At 62.7% G+C, this 18,244-nt stretch overlaps 2 protein-coding genes across 2 annotated transcripts in view; one reads left to right on the forward strand and one right to left on the reverse strand.

The window, feature by feature from the left end:
* The window catches only part of SHISA4 (shisa family member 4), a 7,283-nt gene extending 4,543 nt beyond the window's left edge, over positions 1–2,740 (forward strand). Inside the window, exons 4-7 of the mRNA XM_024749662.1 lie at positions 102–377; positions 1,122–1,255; positions 1,920–2,087; positions 2,261–2,740. Coding sequence (XP_024605430.1) covers positions 102–377; positions 1,122–1,255; positions 1,920–2,087; positions 2,261–2,307 — 625 coding nt within the window. The 3' untranslated portion in view covers positions 2,308–2,740. The remainder of the gene's footprint in view (positions 1–101; positions 378–1,121; positions 1,256–1,919; positions 2,088–2,260) is intronic.
* Positions 2,741–6,473: 3,733 nt separating this feature from the next.
* Positions 6,474–18,244, reverse strand: part of LMOD1 (leiomodin 1) — a 32,972-nt gene continuing 21,201 nt past the window's right edge. Inside the window, exons 2-3 of the mRNA XM_024749666.1 lie at positions 7,805–9,100; positions 6,474–7,212 (exon numbers count right to left, since the gene is read on the reverse strand). Of these exons, the coding sequence (XP_024605434.1) occupies positions 7,186–7,212; positions 7,805–9,100 (1,323 nt within the window). The 3' untranslated portion in view covers positions 6,474–7,185. The remainder of the gene's footprint in view (positions 7,213–7,804; positions 9,101–18,244) is intronic.

Consider the following 18,244-nt stretch of genomic DNA (forward strand, 5'->3'; position numbering starts at 1 on the left):
GAGAGCCCGCGCCCCGGAGACCCTGGGGGAGTCCGCGCCCCGGCGTTGCGGGGTCCGCGGGAGGGGAGGGCGGCGGGTGCCGGGCGTGGGGCCGACCCCAGGGGCCGCTCCGGGCAGAGGCCTCTGGGCGCAGGGACCAGGGTGGAGCTCCGGGGAGTGGGAGTGGGGCTGGGCGGCCACCGGGTACCCCCGTCCGTGCCCGCAGCGCTGGCCGGCGAGGACTGCCTGTGGTACCTGGACCGGAATGGCTCCTGGCATCCGGGCTTCAACTGCGAGTTCTTCACCTTCTGCTGCGGGACCTGCTACCATCGGTACTGCTGCCGGGACCTGACCTTGCTTATCACCGAGAGGCAGCAGAAGCACTGCCTGGCCTTCAGGTGGGCTCCGGCCCCTTCCCTCCTTGTCCGCCTCCACATCCTTCGCCCACACCCAGGGCTCCGGCTTGGGCACGAAGCGGGGCTGTAGCGCCGGGGCTGGGGAGTTCCAGGAGGGGCTGGCTAGTTACCGTCATGTGGTCACCGCTGGCTGGGCCGAGCCCTCCCCTCGCTCCGGGCCTGCGCACCCGGGCGCAGTGGAGCTCTGGGCGCAGTGGAGCTCTGGCCGGAAGGTGGGAGACGGGGTCTGATTCCCAGGTCTTCTGCTCACCAGCTGCATGATCTTGGGGAGGACGTGTCCCGGGTGGGCCACTGTTTCCTCTCTATGAAAAGGGGGGGACACAATGAGTGGTTTTCAAACTTCTTATTGGAGGGGACGCTGACATATAGAACAGGTATAGGGAGACTGTGATTAAAGAGGGATCTGAGAAAACAGCTCTGGATCATCTCCCAGGGGGCTTTCAGGGCTCCCGTGCTGGATAGAGTCTAACCAGTTAAGTCATGGACGGGGGCACACACTCCACATCTCCGCCGGCCACTCTCTGGCCAGCAGGCTGCCTGGCCTTCCGGGAAGCGTGGTCCCCTAAGATCTACCCACACCAGTCGGGCACAGCCCCACCGGGAGACCCACATCTCGGTTTGTGGTGGCCCCCCGCCGGCCAGGGGTCCGAGCCCAGTGTTACTGTCGGCGTGGTGAGGATCCCGCCCTTGAGGTTGGAAGGTGAGGGGACCTGTTCTTTGTCTAAGTCCCAAGACCATCGCGGGCATCGCCTCCGCCGTGATCCTCTTCGTGGCCGTGGTCGCCATCACCATCTGCTGCTTCCTCTGTTCCTGCTGCTACCTGTACCGCCGGCGCCAGCAGCTGCAGAGCCCATTTGAAGGTGCGTCCGCGTGGGACGGGCCAGGCTGAGACCCACGGTGGGCGCCAGAGGTCACGGGGGTGAGCTTCCAGACACACACTTGCCAGCACGTAACCCCGGGAACAGGAGCGTCCAGGGGCCTGTGTGAACGCTGGCCTGGTATGCACGAGTGCGCCTGCACCGCTTGCCGTCATCCACGTGTGTGCCCTGGGTGTGCGCATGCTCGAGGCTCGTAAGAAGCGCTTGGGGTGGGGCCTGGAGCGTGAACGTCGTCGGTGCGCTCCGTGCGTGCTCGAGGACGTGCGCCTGACTTGGTGTGTGACTGCACCTGAGCCCAGACCGGCGGGCGTGGGAACGGTGACTCCCGCCTGGGCGGGGGATCAGTGTGGGGGGACCCCCATTGGGGGCAGCTCTGCTAGGCTGCAAGATTCCAGCCCCACAGCGGCCATCTCCTTGCCCAGGTAAGACGTTCCCCAGGCCGTGCTCTCTGGCCCAGGAGGTCTCTGAAACCCCCTGAGGGAGCAAACTGCCGAACCCAGAATGACCAGCGGGGGCCACCCGCAGGCTCCCTGCTGGACTCGGCCGAGCAGGGTCTGGGAGCAGAGGCGGCAGGGCCTCCCGGGCCGGAGGAGGTGGCTTCCCATGGAGGCAGGGCTCTGAATACTGGTCCTTGGCCCCCAACTAGGCCAGGAGATCCCAATGACAGGCATCCCAGTGCAGCCGGTGTACCCGTACCCCCAGGACCCCAAAGCTGGCCCTGCGGCCCCACAGCCTGGCTTCATGTACCCACCTAGTGGTCCTGCACCCCAGTATCCACTCTACCCGGCGGGGCCCCCTGTCTACAACCCTGCAGGTAAGTGAGCCCTTTGCTCCCACCTGCCCGCCCCCGCCCCCTCACAACCCGAGTCCTTCTCCCAGACCTACAGGCTGCCTCGGCCCCGTGGGTCCTGCGTGGCCCTGCGGTCAGGGGCTCCCTTGCGCCCTCCCGTGCCATCGTGACCCTCACCCTGTCTCCTTGGCTTGCAGCTCCTCCCCCATATATGCCACCCCAGCCCTCCTACCCGGGAGCCTGAGCAACCAGCTGCGTCTCTGCCGTCCCTCAGGGATGCCCCCTCCTGAACCTTCATGCGGCCCGGGGGTGGGCAGGGTCCTCTGCTTGCCAGGCCCCAGACCAAGCCACGCCCTGAGACCTTCTGGGAGCAGAGCCCCAGGGAGAGCAACAGGAGCTGAGCTGGAACTTGGCCGTGAATGAGGGGTGGGTGGGGAGGGCCTGGGACGCGTGGACTATTTTTATCCGGGGCGGGGGAAGGACAGGAAAGCCTGGGTCACAGCCCCTGCTTTCTTTTAGTCCCTTCTCCTCCCAGGACGCCGGCCGGGAAGGCTGGGCTGCTCCTGTTTGCCCGCCGTGGGCTGAGGGGGCTCCACCGGCCGTGGGCAGAAGCCCTCCTGCTGGCGCCCCCACGGGCCGTGCCCCGGCTGCTGGATTAAAGCTGTAATGACATGTCACGTGGGTTGTGTCATTGGGCCACGCACAACTTCCTGGCTCTGCCGGCAGCCCCGCAGCCCCGAAGCAGGGGAGGGCGGGTGCCAGGGCTGGAGCACAGGCAGAAGCCCCCAGGCTGAGGGCTCCTCAGGCTGGTTCCCAGAGCCGGGAGGCGGATCTTGCCACTGCGGGGAAGAGGGTGCTCGTTGGTTGGTTACAGATTCCCCACGAGGGGCCGGCGAGTGAGGCACCGCCGCCGCACAAGGGCCCCTGCCCCTATTCGGTACACTTGGACTCACACTCGGGCCCCGCCCCCGTCGAACCTGGGTGTGTCTGTGTCTCCCGAGGTTGCCGGGTCTCAGCGTCCTCATCTGCAGAATGCAGACGCTGCCTCGGGGCTGTCCTGAGGGTGAACCGTGTACAGGAAGCTTGGTCAGGTCTGCCCTTCCCCATCAGAGGAGGCAGCCTGGGCAGGTGCTGTCAGCTGCCTTGGAGCACCAGGGGAGCCCAAGGCACGAGGCCCCCAGGCCCAATTCTGTGTCTCTACTGGGCCAGGCAGGTCCCCTCCCCCACCCCCCTGACCTCGCCTCCCGAAGACGTGGGCCAGATTTTAATTCAAGTGGGAAAAGTGCCAACTCAGCTTGGGAAGCCACCCAATCCGCCATCTCCCCCTCACCAAGCCCCTCGGCTCATCCCCCTCCCCTCCATCCGCGGTCCTCCAGCCCCACTGCAACCTGCTTGCCCTCCGGTTTCCTCAGGCCTCTGGGCCCCGGCAGCCTCGTCTGGATGGCCATTGTGCTAACCATGCCCGGGGCCCACTGGAGGCTCTTGTCACACAGCCCAGGCGGGGAGCTCCTGGGCCAGCCTCTTTGGGGCCAGGGTCAGACCTCTGTCCCTGGACCTGACCCAGATGGAGGGGAAGCTAGGGCTGCTGGGGCCAGAGCTGGGACCACAACTGCAAGTCCACCTTTTCCTTGAGGATGGGGCAGAGAGGTGGGAGGGGCCGCGAGTGTCCTGGCTTCCGGTCGCAGGTTCTGCCATCACACACTGGGAGAGGCGGTCACCAGGTCACTCCAAGGTTCAGACCGTCCTCCTCTCTCCTGAAGCTGGGAGGTGGAGGAGGTTTGCAGGATAAGATTTCTGAGTTTCCCTAAGAAATGACGTGTAAATGAAGCAAGGCCGTGCTGGTCAGAACTAATTATCCTTATGTCAACAGCCTGGGGCCAATTAAAAATTGCTCTGTTGTCTGGGAGGGGAGTCAAGTTTATCCCAATCAGAGCTGCCTCCCGGGGTGCTGCCCCCAACACTTTCAGTCAATTAACTCTACAGAGCCCTGAAAATAAGAGAATTCTCAGAAAAGGGGAGACCGTGACAAGACTGCAGCTTCCACACGTGGGGAGCAGAGAGGAGGGCCCCCTCATGTTCTCTAGTTTTAAAAACAAGACAGCACCCTGTCTCCAAAAGTGCCACGTCCTCTGTGGCCCAGCTCCTCACCCGGGGACGGGGCACGGCTGCCCCCGCACCAGCACCCCGGAAAACAGGCAGACACCCTACAACGTGGGGGGTGGGAGGAGCCGTGATCCTCAGGGATCGAGCGAAAGTGCGGTCCTGCTAGCCTGGGAGGGACCGGCGGGGACCCTGAGGGGAGGTGTGGGAAGCCGAGATGGGGAAAGGTGGCCTCTTACACGAAGCCCGCCGGCCTGCACCGTGGGGAATGCTGTGGTGCTGGGCAAGCTGAGCCCCGCGCAGGCAGACTGGGAGAGGGCTAGGGCCCAGGTACTTGGAATACAGTCAGGCCAGGAGCCAGAGGTCAGCAGGAAAGGGGAGCGCTGGTGGGGCAAGGGGAAAGCTGGAGGGCGGGTGGGATAAAGGAGGGGGTGAGGCCTGCAGAAGGGGGCCGAGGGGTGGGGGGAAGGAGGGTGGCCAGGTAGGGCAGGTAGAAAACGGGCAAGGCGGCTGAGGGGGACCCTCCCCAGGCCAGCAGCCTGTCTCCCTCCCCCGCCCTCCCCAGCAGGCAGCTGGCACACGCCTAGCCAGGCTGGGTGATCTTGGTGGGTGACCCGTGTTCGGATCTTATGCTCCTTACAGAAGCCACCTGAGTGGCCTTGGTCCTGACGCCCGGCCTGGGCCTCCTACGACAGCAAGTGGGCCGAATAGCCCTGCCTGCAGGCCCGGTGCCTCCAGGGCCTGGGCCCCAGCTTGTACCCACAGCCCCCAGGCCCGGCGAGGGGACGGGGAGGGGATGGGGGAGGGGGGCACTTTTCCTGCGGGCAGGGCCTGGGGCCAGAGTCTCAGATGGACCCCTGGACGGGGTGGGGGAGAGAGTGCGGCGGCCGGAGGGCCCTGGGGGAGCCTCCTGGTCCAAGTCGGCAGGAAACCTGGGTTTGAATACGGATCCATTAGCTGTCAGGTCGTTTGCCCCGCCTTGCAACCCCTCCCCTCAATTCAGCTGATCCCAGAGCACCCGCGCCCCGAGGACGCTCCCGATCGCCGCCCCCCCCCGCCCGACCCCAGGCCTCCCAGCAGTTGGGCCTCGCCAGGTCCAGCTGTCCACCCTCCGGGCTCGGAACGCTGCGCGGCAGAAGGCCCGGGGCCGCGCTGTCCGCCAGGTGGCGCTGCGCCCCCAACCCAGGCTCGGAGGGGATGACGTCATCGGCCTGCGGAGGCCACAGCGGAGCGGAGACGGGGGAGGGGGAGGGGGAGGGCGGTGCCCTTGGCGGCCCAGGAACAGCAGAAGCTGATCTTCTGTCGGCTAATCTTGAGTTAAGTGTGTCACGCCCTAAAGCGACAGGTCCAGCTGGAGCTCTAGGAGCTGGACCCCGGCGGGCGGGGTCGCTTAGGCCACCTGAGCCCCTTCACCTGCCCTTGTCGGTGCCGGGAGGGGGCGTCACCAGGAGCAGCTCGGGGCGGAGCTCGGGATCCTGACGAGCTGAGTGGTAGCGGCCCGTGTCACACTCTCTGGGCCAGGCTTTGTCTGCGACGCGGAGGTGACGTCGGTCCGGCTCGCAGAGCTGCAGCCTCGGCCCGCAGACTTGCTGCGCTTAGCTTGGGGGCGGCAGTGTGTCCCCCTCCGGCCCGGCCTCGGTTGGGTTTCTGGGGGACAGGCGCGTGGGTGGGGGGAGGGGGCAGGGTGCGCCCAGGGATCTGAGCTCTCTGCTTCCGGGACCAGGCTGCGCTCTGTTTCTGGCCAGACCTAGCTCAGGGGTCCCGCTTCGGCGCAGGGACGCCCCACCTCCGCCCTGCAGACGGCAAGCTGCAAGAAAGCCTACATCTGACCCACACCCAGGTGGCAGTTCCACAGCGACAGGGGTGCAGCTCCTTTAGCCGATCAAACCAGAGAGATGCCTTTGCTATGTCGGGGATGGAGGGCGTGGGGCAGAGGGGGCACAGCGGTGCGGGCACTGCTCCCCAGCGGCCTGGGGCTGCTGGGAGGAGATGGCTGGAGCCCGCGGTTAGGAAGGGTCGCGAAGGAGCATCCAGAACGCGCCTAACATAGTCATCCCAGCGCCCTGCGCTGCCCTCTGCCTGCCGCCTCGACGGCGGCTCTGCTCAATGACCCCAGGGCCTGGACGGCGGGTCAGCGGGAGTCCCCCCACCCCGTCTGAGTCTTTCCCTTACGCTCTGCTTTCTGCGGATGGGGGCTTGTGTGTGGCAACCTGGGGAGGCATGGCAGGGAACCTGAGTTTCTGGAGCCCTCCAGGGAGCCCAGGTGAGTATCGGGACCCTCAGGACAGCACAGAGGTGAGCACAGCCAAGCACAGCTAAAGGCTCGTATATATTATCAAAATCTTACGGAAAAACAGATACACAGCTATTTATACAGCAGCAGGTGGGTGTGAGGCAATGTCTGCTTTGGCATCAAACCTTCAGGTCCAGCTGCTGTCTGTCCTCTCCTCATGTCTGGAGCCCACTCCCCCGAGGCTCGCTGCCCCTGCCATGTCCTCTGATTAGCTGGGAGGGGCTTGGGGGTGTCCTCAGCCCCTCCTCCCTCTTCCCTGGGCCCTTGGCCCTCCAGTCTTCCAGGCTTGCCCCACACAGAGAGCCAGCAGCCCAGCGGCCTTGCCCCAAGGGCTCCTCAGAGGCCTGAATCCTGGCCCTAGCGGGGCAGTGGGGCCGGGCGGGTCACGTGGTCCCTGGGAGACATCGTTCCTGGATCCTAGGACTTTGGCAGCTTGCCAGCCGCATGGGCCCCAGGCGTGCCGTCTTCTCGGTCACGTGCTGAAAGGACTCTTCTTGTCCAGAAACCTCAGCTCCAGGTATGAGACATTTGTGGAGAGCCTCAGAGACAAGAAAAGGAAAGCAAGGAGAGAAGGCATCCTTCCCGGAGCTGGCCCAGGCCTCCAGCTCTCCCACGGCAGGGCAGGGACGTCCAGGGCAGGTCAGCCGGCGTGGCGGGCGGGGTCTGTGCGGCCCTGGGAAGCGGGGCCTGGGCAGGCGTGGCGTCGCGGATGGCGCCTGCAGCCCGGTCCTACTGCAGCAGCTTGGGCACCTCCACCTGTCCGGGCAGAGCAGAGCCAGTTTAGAGGAGGGAACCCAGCGGGGGCCTCTGGAATCCCTCTCACTTCCTTTCCTGCTGGGCTCACAAAGAGATGACGTGTGGACAGAGGGAGCCCTTCCCCTTTTCTGTGAAAACCGGATGCCATCGAATGACCCTGGAGTTACAGTCGAGGTTGTGCAGTGTCTCAGGAGTGACCATGTAGGGGTGGGGTCAGCCGGGCAGAGGACCGAGACTCTTCCACCCAGGGAGGCCGAGCCTTGAGAAGCAGGGTCTCCAGGGGCGGAGTGCTTCCCAAAGACCTTTGGGATAAACTGACCTGTAGGGCTTGGCTGGTCCTGAGAGGGAATTAGGAAAACAAAGACCATTTGGGTTTGGGGAATGGGGGGAGGGAGGAAGGGTCTGAAGCTTCTTCTCCGTTTCTGGGAGAAACGGGTTTCACTGCTGGGTGAGGGGCTAAAGGGGGCCCCCCCGAGAGGAAGGCCCGACTCCCTCGCGGGCAAGGCGGGGAAGCCAGCCTGGGGCAGAGGGCGGTGGCATGAGCCAGCCCCCTCCCGGCCCCGCAGCACTGCGGCTCGGCGCACCCACTCACCTTCTTGAGCTGCTTCAGGTTGCTAGAGCGGATGGCGGCCAGCAGCTGGTCCCGGGAGTTCTTCTCCTGGGCGGGGAGGACCTTGTCGCCCATCTTCCGCTGGGTGGCCGGCGAGAGCGAGTTCTTCAGGTTCTCCATGAGAGCCTCGGCCCCGCGGGCCTCCCGCTCCTGCCGGCGCTCCTGCAGCCGCTTCTGCCGCTGCCGGTCCATGTTGCGGCTGAGCAGGTTGGTGACGGTCATGCGGGGCCCGGCCAGCTCGAAGTGGTAGCCCAGCTTGAGCAGCGTGGTGTTCTCCTTGAGCAGCTTGGCCATCTCCATCTCGGTCTTGCCGCCGCAGATGTGGCGCTGATTGTGGAAGCGGAGCTCCGTCAGCGAGCTGTTCTGCAGGAGGGCGCGGAAGATGGCCAGGATGCCCTTGCCGGTGATGCGGTTGGAGTCCAGGTTCAGGCTGGTGATGGTCTTGTTGGCCTTCAGCATGATGGCGATGGCGAACGCCACGTGGTCGTCGGCCCGCGTGTTGGCCAAGGCGAAGACCTTGACGGCCGTGTTGAACTCCAGCGCCTCGGCGAAGCGCACCAGGATCTCGGTGGTGATGCAGTCCGAGTTGTTCACGTTGAGCTCCGTCACCTCCGGGTCGTTGCTCTTCACCCGCTCCAGGGGCTCGTCAAAGACGCTGGGGGCCGCCTCCTCCTCGGCCTGGGCGGGCCCGTCGGCGGGCTCGGCGGGGGCTCCAGGGGCTGATCTCTCTGGCGCCGGGCTCTTGGTCTCTTCACGGGGGGCTTCTGCACGACGGGGCTCCTCTTTTCTGGCCTTCTCGTCCTCTGGCCTGGCACCCCTGTCCCTGCTCCCTCTCTCCACCTCCTGGCCCTCCGTCCGGGCGTCCGTGTCCTTCCTCTGCCCCTTCACCTTCTCGGCCCCCTCTCTCTGGCTTGCTTCCTTCTTCTCCTCTCCCTTCTTCCCCTTGTCTCCGCTTGCACTGCCCTGCTTCTCCTCGTCCTTCCTGGGGGCTGCCGTCCCCTCCTGCGCCCGCCCCTCCTTCCCGGCCTCCTTCTTGTCCACCGCGGCCCTGACCCGGCCCTTCTCGAGGCCCCTGATGAGCTTCTCCTCCCTGGGCCTCTCTGAGCCTTTGCTTTCAGCTTCGTCCTTGTCTCTTGAGAAGCTTTTCTTCAAACCGCCCCTCTTTGGCTCCTTCCCCAGGTCTGAGTCCCGTCTGGGGCCCAGGGGCTTTTTGCTGGCATCTCTGCCCCTTTCCTCTTCCTTCTTGGCATCTGTCTTGGTCTCCACTTGCTTGCCCTCCTAAGAATTCAGGAAAGAAAAATAAACATGAAGAGCTGGCTACGGAGGCAGAGGAATGAGCCTGGGGACAGCGTGGGGGTCACTTATGGAGCCGCCTGGAGCCTCCAGACAGCCTCCGTTGAGGACGCCGTGCGGGGGCCTGGGGTCACGTGCAGAGACCGAGCTGACATCGGACTCACAGAATGTCAGGGTCGCGAGGCCCCAAAGGGAATTCCTGGGCAACTGTGGCCCTTCCTCCCCAGAGGATCTCAGACCCTGAAGCGCCCCCCTCTGTCGTGGGTGACTGGGAAGGTGGACCCTGCTGAGCCTTGCTGGAACATCCTTAGAACTGGTCGTGTCTTTGTTTAAAATTTTAGATTTTTGTCCATATTGCTTTCTTCGTGTTAAATTTGATTTTTTACGGTATTCATTAAAACATTAGTTGTCTTGATCTCTGGGCTGCTGGGCTCCCCTTGCTTCCTGTGCTCCGGGCAGGAGCCTCAGGGCCTTGCCCTGGCTCCCAGCAGTAGGTCAGTGATTCTCAGATCCTGGGGATTTTACAGCCGAGACCTTTTCAGAGGAAAAAAAAGGTTGGAGGCACCAACAAAGGACTGCTTATGTTTTATTTCATCAGTTAGGAGTATCTGTAAATTCTGTCCACCATCCTCATCTCGTTGAAATAAGAAGGAGTCAACAATAACGAAGGAAGGTAGACGTAACAGAATAAAGGACATACCTTTGCATCAGATATATGTGGCTTTTTGAAAAGTCCACATTAATTCCCTTATTTTTTAGTAAGCACTTTGCTAAGGCCCAGCCCTCTCTGTGAGGAGCCCGGGACCCGCCAGGTCAGCTGACCTCGGGAGAGCTGGACCCATGCTGCAGCGGCGGGGGCCGTGGCGAGGATGCTGTGTTGAACTAGAGGCTGGAGCGTGAATCCTGCACCTTATCCTGAGAGCCACGGGAGCAGCTGAATTGCCTAAGATGAGATATTAGATTTAACCCTGTCCAACTGTGATAGACCCCAGGGCAGCCGGGACCCCAGGGATGCCCCAATGTCCTTCTGAAGGTTCTTAAAAGGAGGAGGCTGTGGCCCGAGTGGTGGGAGGTGTTCTGTCTCTCAGGAGCCAGGTGGCTGTGGGGACAGAAGCCCACTCGGCCCACGTGGCCCTTCCTCACATATGTCCCGGAGGGAGTGGGGTGCCGGTTGGCCCTATGGAAACAGCGTGCACCTGGACCACAAACACATGCCCTCGGGGACCAGCCCCAGGGTTCATTTAGCTCCGCTGCCAGAATCCCATCAGGCAGCCACGGGGCACGGGGCCTGGTGAGCCAGGGCCTTGCAAGGCACCACTTCCCCCTCCTGCCTCGCAGGCCCAGGTCGGGGCTTGTGGGGCACAGAGCCCTCTCCCACTCACTCCAGCTCCCAGAACCGGGGTGACCCTTCAGAGCACCTTCCAGGGCTGGGCCAGGAGGGGTGGCGACCGTGCCTTGATTCGAAAGGGAGAGAGGAACTTGCAGATAAGAGGCCAGTGAGGGGCCCGGTGGCTCAGCCCTTTTAGGACATTTGTAAGAACCCACCCACCGTCTGGCCAGGGAGCCCCTCTCCCGCCGGGCTCAGAGTGGTTCCATCACAGATGCCGTCCCCTCGAGGAGATGTGGGGGAGCTGGGGCCGTGGCCCACCCCCCAGATGGAGGTCAGGCGCCCGGCCGTGCCCACGGCACACGATCCTGCTGTCCTCTGCAGAGCTCCCATGCCGCTCGAAGGCCTGGCTTGGAGGGAAACCGGGGATCCAGAGGGATGATAACTTAGCCAGCTTCAGCCACCGTTCGCGAGAACCCGACTTCAGACCTGTCTCACTGGCGCCCCCGTGGGGCGGGGGGCGGGGATGGGCAAAGGCACCACCCACTGCTGCCCGCAGAACCTGCACGGCCCGCAGAACCTGCACGGCCCGCACGCAGCCTCTCAGGACTGTTTTCCAACATCCTAGCCCTCTCTCTGCCCCCGCGTTGTCTTCACCGGGATTCTCCCCCGACCTCACGCGCTCCCCGCACCGGCTCCTAGTGGGCTGGGCTGGGCCACGTGTCTGCTCTACAGGGGGGGCGCCATCCCTTTAAAAAGAACCTAATGAAAAACAGGCCGGGGGTGGGGGGGGGTGCGGGGTGGCGCTGAGTAATCATCGTTGCCTCCAAATAGCCAGGAATGAGTGGGGCTGGGGCCGAGAGCTCAGACGTTGCCTTAAAAGGAGAAGCAGCCCAGCGTCGTCCCAGGGCCGGGCTTCCGCGGAGCCGAGCTTCTCGGCACAGAGCACGCTGCCTCCTTGCTTGCGTGACGCGGACGCCAGGCCGACTTCTGCTGCTGGAACTGGGGCTGCATCCTGGTGACCTCTGGGGGTGACTCTGTGTTCCTGTCTCTAGGCCCCTCGACGAAGGGGGTTTAGGTTGAGTTAAACTAGGGACCTCCATGGAGCAAAGGTCTGCAGGCCTCTGGATGACACTAAGCAGAGTTACCTTCTTCCTTTGGGAAAAGCTTTCGGGTCAGGGGCGGCCACAGGCGTGGTTAGGGACTTCCTCGTGGACGCAGGGGAGTGGAAAGGGTGACCTCGGAAAATCTCTAAGGACCTGTGACAGTGGCAGGGACCTGCCGTGAGTCCAGGGTCAGGGTCAGGGAAGGAAGCAGCTCCTGGCCCCCAGCTCCTCCAGGCCTTTTGGCCTCATGACTTTGCTCTGTACCTTCACGTGGTCAGGATCCAGGTGACGCGTCTTTGGCGGGTGTGGACGGCAGGATGCAGTGTCTTTCCCCACCTTGGGCCTTGCACCACTTCCCCGGGAAGTCTCGTCTGATTGGACAGGGGAGAGCATTTCCCACTTCCACTGCCAAAGCAGGAGAGGAAAGGAAGTGCGTGCCTGTCGGGAAGAAAATGAGGACCCCCTCCCGACCTGGTGTGCTGCACTGAGCCCCCGGCCCAGCGGTGCCCTGCGAGCTGACGCTGACTGCCACCAGGTCCTCTCTGTCCTTCCTGTGACCCATCACCTGAGGAAGAGTAATCCTGGCCCAAGGCATCTGCAAGGAGGGGTCGCAGGCCCCCAGAGGGCAGGTGGAGCCTGGGAAACGCCTCAGAAGGGGAGGGAATGCAGAGCAGACCCGCTAGCCTGGGAGGGGGCGGGGGCCGAGGGGCGGGGGCCGAGGGGCGGAGCCGAGGGGCGGAGCCAAGGGCAGGGGTGTGGCCACCGCCTTGAGTTTAGGTGCATTTGCTCCTTCCCCACGGCAAGAGCAGGGTGATGCCCACCCAGATGGTTCTGTGTCCCCAGGGCTGCGTGGCGAGGCCCCTGAAGGTCTGTGTCCGGTGCATCCGGGCTGCGGGCAGGGACGCGCTGCCAGCACTCTCTCCCCAGACTTCACTGAAGTTCTGGGGGCGCTGACAGCCTCGAGGGTGTGGAGCAGAGCCCCTTAGAAGACAGCATTTCCCCTGGGCCTTGGCTGGGGCTGCTTCTTTTTCCTCCCTGGTCAAGGTTCCATTTCCCGGGAAAGCATCAGGGGGCGTGTCCTGCTCCCATGCTCAGAGCGCCCCCTCAAACACCTCTCCTTCCTGTCCTGCACCTGCACTGCCCACCAGCCCCTCCGTGTCTCACAGCCCAGCTCGCACCCCCCTGCTTCTCCCCTGAAGCCGGCTGGCCGAGGGCTGGGGCCCTGGCCCCCACTCTCTCCAGGCACCTGGTGACCTCTGATGTCAGGCACTGCAGCTGTCAGGGCCGTCTGTCTACAAGGGAGGGCAGGGAGGAGACGGCCATGGGCTGGGGGCGCCCGAAGTTCCCCTGGGAGGGCCGCTCCCTTACAGGGCTGGCGGGCGTGAGGGCAGCACAGGGGCAGGGCCAGGGTCCACGGGGGCCTGGAGAGTTCACTCCCTCCAGCCTCCTGCTGCACGGAGGGCCAGCTCTCTCACTGTTTTCCACCAAGAAGAAAGAGTCTAGATTCTCCCAACAAGAAGTTTCAGCAGAGTCCATCAGAGCCCATTGCCTTTGGGGGGAAGCGGTATTCCTGGGGCTGGCAGTCCTGGGAGGGACGGCGGTGCCCGTTTCCCTTGGTGGTTCGCGGGCAGGAGCCTCTCCTGAGGCTTAGGCCAGCTCATTGGACTGAGCTTCAGGTCTGTAACAACTGATCATCCCCTAGAAGGCTACCGGTTCCCTCCAGGGCTGTCGGGAAAATTCTGCCTATAGTTGCATGGGCGTTCATTGGCTTTGCAGGCAGCTTGCAGGAAACTGAGACCCAGAGGGTGGCTTGGAGCTGGGGGAGGGGGAGGGGGCACGGAAGGAGGGGGCATAGGACTTTGACACCCCTTGGTTAGCATTCCCGGAAACATACTTTTTGGGGTGTTCACGGCTCATACAGACACTCAGCTCCTGCCCATAACTGGTCAGTCCCCTGAGAACGGGGGCTGGGAGTGGAATTCCCATTGCTGGGCTGGGGTCTGGGCCCCTCACTGTGAGGGCAGCACCGTGGCTTCTCGCACTCTCTGAGGCCCAGGACGCTGCTCCCAGCTCTGCAGCTCCCAACACAAGGCCTGCAAGTGGGCAGTGCCTGTCGGGACGACGGCCATGCCAGGCGAGGACATGCTCAGGGCCCTCCGTGCTCCCAGTCTGGAGCCCCACGGGTGGATAAGGTTAGCGCCAGTCCGCACCCGCGAACACAACAAGCTGTGCTGGAGGCTGTGCCCCTCGACCCCCAAAAGAAAGCCTCCTGCCTGCTCAGGACGCCCGGGGACGTGTGGCCCTGAGCCCAGGGGCCAAGGTCAAGAGGTGGAGAGGAGCCACCCGACACCCAGGCTCCAGCCCATCCTGGGGACTGCACACCAGGGACGGCGAGGCACCCACTGTCCTGCCCAATGAGGAAACCGGTCATTTCCCAGCTTTGGCCGCGTCTGGAGCGGGCACCACGCCCCCCGCCCCTGCCGGAACTCTCAGCCCCGGTGCGATGCTCTGCAGGGCTGTCATCGTCCCCATTTCACACAGGAAGAAACTGAAACCCAAGGCCGCACGGCTACCCCCGAGGAGGCTGGGCCTCCAGCTCTGGGGTCTGAACCATTTCCTCCACAGCCCACCGTCCTGGGTTTCACTGAAACGCTGTGCTGAGGGCTTGGCTTGAGCTGTCCCTCCCGTTACTCCTGACCGTCTGTCCATCCATCCATCCATCCTTCCAAGCAGGCAGAGGGAGCTGAGCTCCGGGCTTAGCAAGAGGAGGCTTGGGGACGTGGGGGTGAGGGCCTCACCCGCGATGACCTTCCCTGGTGTCTCATGTCTCACGGGCTGCCTTTCGCTGTCCCTACACGCCTTTATCACGTCGTCAGAGTATCTTGGAAACAAACACGGAAAACCCACCGCCGTTGGACAGTGTGTGGTAGGGGAGCACGTGGGCCGGGGGCCAGCGCTAACGTTTTCCTGGCTCTGCGGACGGCATATCGGGGGAAGTGAGAGGCTGGAGGTCAAGCTCAGATCTCCTGGGCTCTTCACTGCCCTTCCTGCCATCCGAGGAGTGGGTGCCACCCCCCCTCCAGGAGCTCCTGGCAAAGCACGTGGAGCACACCTGACGTTTGTCCCCTGGGTGCCCGGTCGTTGGCACACACAGAGGGACAGCTCTGCACCAGGCTGGGGGAGGATGCAGGTGACCCCACGTCCCCCTGGAAAGGCTTGGCCCCTGGGGTGCAGAGAGGGCAGGGTGGGAATCCCTCAGGAGCCTGGGACTGGGGTGGGACGGGCAGCCAGCATTCCCTGGTTCCCCTGGATTTCACGTCCAGGCTGGCAGGAGGGGCCCCGTGGCCTCTGCTAAGGTAGGCTGGTGGGGAAACAGCCTTGTGGGAAAGAAGGTCAAAAAAAGGAAGGCTCCCGCCTGCTCAGGGCACGCGGGGACATGTGCACCTGGGGGGCACTTCTTATTTAGATGCTGAAGGAGTCAGTGTCTGCAACGCCGGGCCTCTACTTCCCCGTGTTGGTTTTCCCACATTACTTGGCACTGACACTGAAATTCAGAGGGCCTGTGTGCTTAACAAGGGCCAGAAATGAAATAGATGGAGGCTTGGAAGTCAGTCCTGAGGACCCTGACCTGCCTTCCCGCCCGGCCCCGGACCTGCAGCCCAGAACCGCTTAGGCAGACCGCTGAGCCGGGTCAGACCGGTGGGGCAGTGTGAGGCCCGGGCTGGGGGAGGATGCAGGTGACCCCGCGTCCCCTGGAAAGACGGCCCAGGCTCTGCCTTCCGGCAGGGCCAGCGGGGGGCACTTCTACGTTCCCCACAGCCTCTCCTGAGGAGGCTAAGCCCCAGCCGGGGCCCAGAGGCCCTCGGGGAGTCTGCTTAGGCTCCAGCCTCGAGGATGTCCGGAGCTGGGGAGGGAGGTGGGAGCTGAGAGGCATCAAGACAAGCCGGCCAGCACCAGAGCCTGCCCCCCAGGATGGTCCTTGAAGGAAGGCGGTAAACAGGGAGGCGGCCCTGGGGACCAAGGTGGGAGGCTCGGGGGGCGGGGGCCCCTGACAGCCACTTTTATGGCTTTACTCTCCACCTCTACCGCTTTATCCCAAAGGACGGAGCAGCTGGGGAGAGGCTGCGTTTGCTTTTCCAAACCAGAGACCAGTTACCTTCGGGCCGAGACCTGACCCCCAGGACTGGCACCCATGGGCTAGTTTCCGGCTGCTTCCCCAGCGGTTTCCCTCTGGACCATGACCTGCAACGTGGTCCTTCAGGACAAGACTGGAGCCCCCCACTGACTACTCAGTTCTCACCCCATCACCACGGACCCTCTTGTTGCTGAGGAAGGTGCGTGGGTGAGAGTGAGATGAGGTCCTGCTAAATGGAGGGGTCACCTGCCGGATAGGGACCCTCGAAAAGCTCGAATTCAGAATTTCTTCCTTTTTAAGGCTAACATCCCATTATATGTGCAGACCGCATCTTGTCTGTGCACTCATCCTCGGATGGACCCTTGGGTTGCTTCTGCCTTTTGGCTGCGTGAACCAGCTGCTGAGCGTGGCTGGGCAGGGGTGTGTCTTGAGTCCCCGCTTTCAGTCCTTTTTTAAAAAAATTCTTTTCACATACTTCATTATTTATTTATTTTTAAAAATAGTCCTCAACTTTTAGGTTGTGCATTTCTTTTTCTTTTAAATTAATTATTTACTTATTTATTTATTTGGCTGTGTCGGGTCTTAGTTGTGGCACGTGGGATTTTTGGTTGCGGCGCGTGGGCTCTTTGTTGTGGCACACAGACTTCTAATTGTGACCTACGGGTTCTAGAGCGCGGGCTCATTAGTTGCAAGGTGTAGGCTTAGCTGCCCCGCGGCATGTGGGATCTTAGTTCCCCGACCAGGGATCGAACTTGCGTCCCCTGCATGGGAAGGCACAGCCTTAAGCACTGGACCGCCAGGGAAGTCCCCTTGCTTTCAATCCTTTTGGGTCTGTACCCAGAAACAGCATCCCTGGAGAGAAACCCAGGTTCTGGCTTCTCTCCACCAGCTGCCAGGACTGCTTCACCACCCAACCCTCCTTGTACCGAGTGTGTCAATCACATCCCCACAAAATCCTCAACCGTGGTCACAGCCACCATGCAAGCCCCGGCCTGACTCTCGCCCACTGCATGTCTGTGCTGCTCCGCACCAAGGCTGCTAGACACACCGCCTCCTGAGCCCCAGCTCTGACGGCAGAATGCCCAGGTCCAGCCTTAGCTTTCACGTGAACTTGGGGACCACAGTCCTTCACGGGCTGTCCAGTGGCTTCAACAAAGTTGCATGAAGCTCTAACAGTGCCCAGCGCACAGGAGCTCCCGGCAAAGTCAGGCGTCCTCATTGAGCGCATGTGCCAGTCTACAGCCCCTCCTGCTCTCCTTGCCCCTGAGCCGCCCCACCCCCAGTCTCAGCAGACTGCCGCCTCCACGAAAGTCCCCGGAATAAACAGAAACCAACTGCGGGAATCCTCCCTCCTCCTGTCCAGGGCTCCCCTGCCTGGGGCTCTGGCTCCCAGCCCCACGCCCTGCACCTCCACCTCCCAGAACCCTAACCTCTTCCCCTTCCCTGGCCCCCTCCCATCGCCTTGTAAAAGTGCTCACACCTCTCCCAGCACCACCAGGTCGACCAGATCCTGCCTCAAGCCCACCGCCCCGCCCAGGTGCCCTCTGTCTCTATCCTTTTACCCCAGCCTCCCCCAAAGAGTTCTTTTTAAATCCCTGTTCATCTCTGGATCCAACACAGTTTCGCCTCAACCCCCAACATTCCACGGAAATGTCTCACCCAGATCATCGCTGACCTTGTTGCTAAATCGGATTTAGGTCTTTTATTCCTTATCTTGCTTAGTTGCTTGGAAAACATGTGACACTGTGGACCAGCCCTCCCCTCCCCCCTCGAGCCACCTCCTGGCCCTCTGGCAGCTCCTTCTCAGTCCCCAGGCCGTCCTCCTCTGCCTGCCCCTTAAACGTGGGTCTTTTCAAGGTTTTCGTTGAAGCCTCCTTCATTTGCTCTTTTAGACTCTCCCTGGGTCACCTCGTCCACTCTGATGGCATCAGTTGGGTTCTATGTCCTGGTGTCTCTTGAAGCTGTACTTCCAGGCCAGAACCCCCTACGGAGGTTCGGACCCTAGTAACCAACTGTCTAATGAACATCTCAGCTTACGAGCCCCAATGCACCCCCAAAACTCCTCTTCTCTCCCCGCCACCACACCTGCTCCATCTTGGTGGGTGGGTCCCCAAATCCATCCTGATGAGAAGGGGTGGTGTAGCATGTGGGGGGCGGCGTGGACCCCTCTGCCTCACTCGTCCCTGCTCCCCTTCCCAAGAGATTCATCCTCCACACTACCTTCTCCATCCTCACCAATGCTCCTCTGGCCCAGGCCCTGTCACCTCTCACCTGGGTCACCGCAGACCTTCTCACTGGCCTGCTCTCTGCCGGGACACTCTTCCCACCGCAGCATCGGGACCTTTCTGGAGTACAGATCTGCCAACTCACTCCCTTCCCTGAAACCTTCTGGTGGCTCCCCAGTCCCCCAGGGTAAGCCTTGACTCCCAAGACCTCACCCCAACTTGCATTCCTTCCCACCACCCCCACCTTTGCCTTCGCCTTCGAGGGACCCAGACTGCGGGCTTTTGCGACTATGTTCTCACTGCTTGGAAAGCTTTTCCTCCTTTTTCCTGGTAAAT

The sequence above is a fragment of the Neophocaena asiaeorientalis genome, unplaced genomic scaffold (assembly GCF_003031525.2).
Source record: "Neophocaena asiaeorientalis asiaeorientalis breed wild unplaced genomic scaffold, Neophocaena_asiaeorientalis_V1.1 scaffold44, whole genome shotgun sequence".
NCBI classification, from domain to species: Eukaryota; Metazoa; Chordata; class Mammalia; order Artiodactyla; family Phocoenidae; genus Neophocaena; species Neophocaena asiaeorientalis.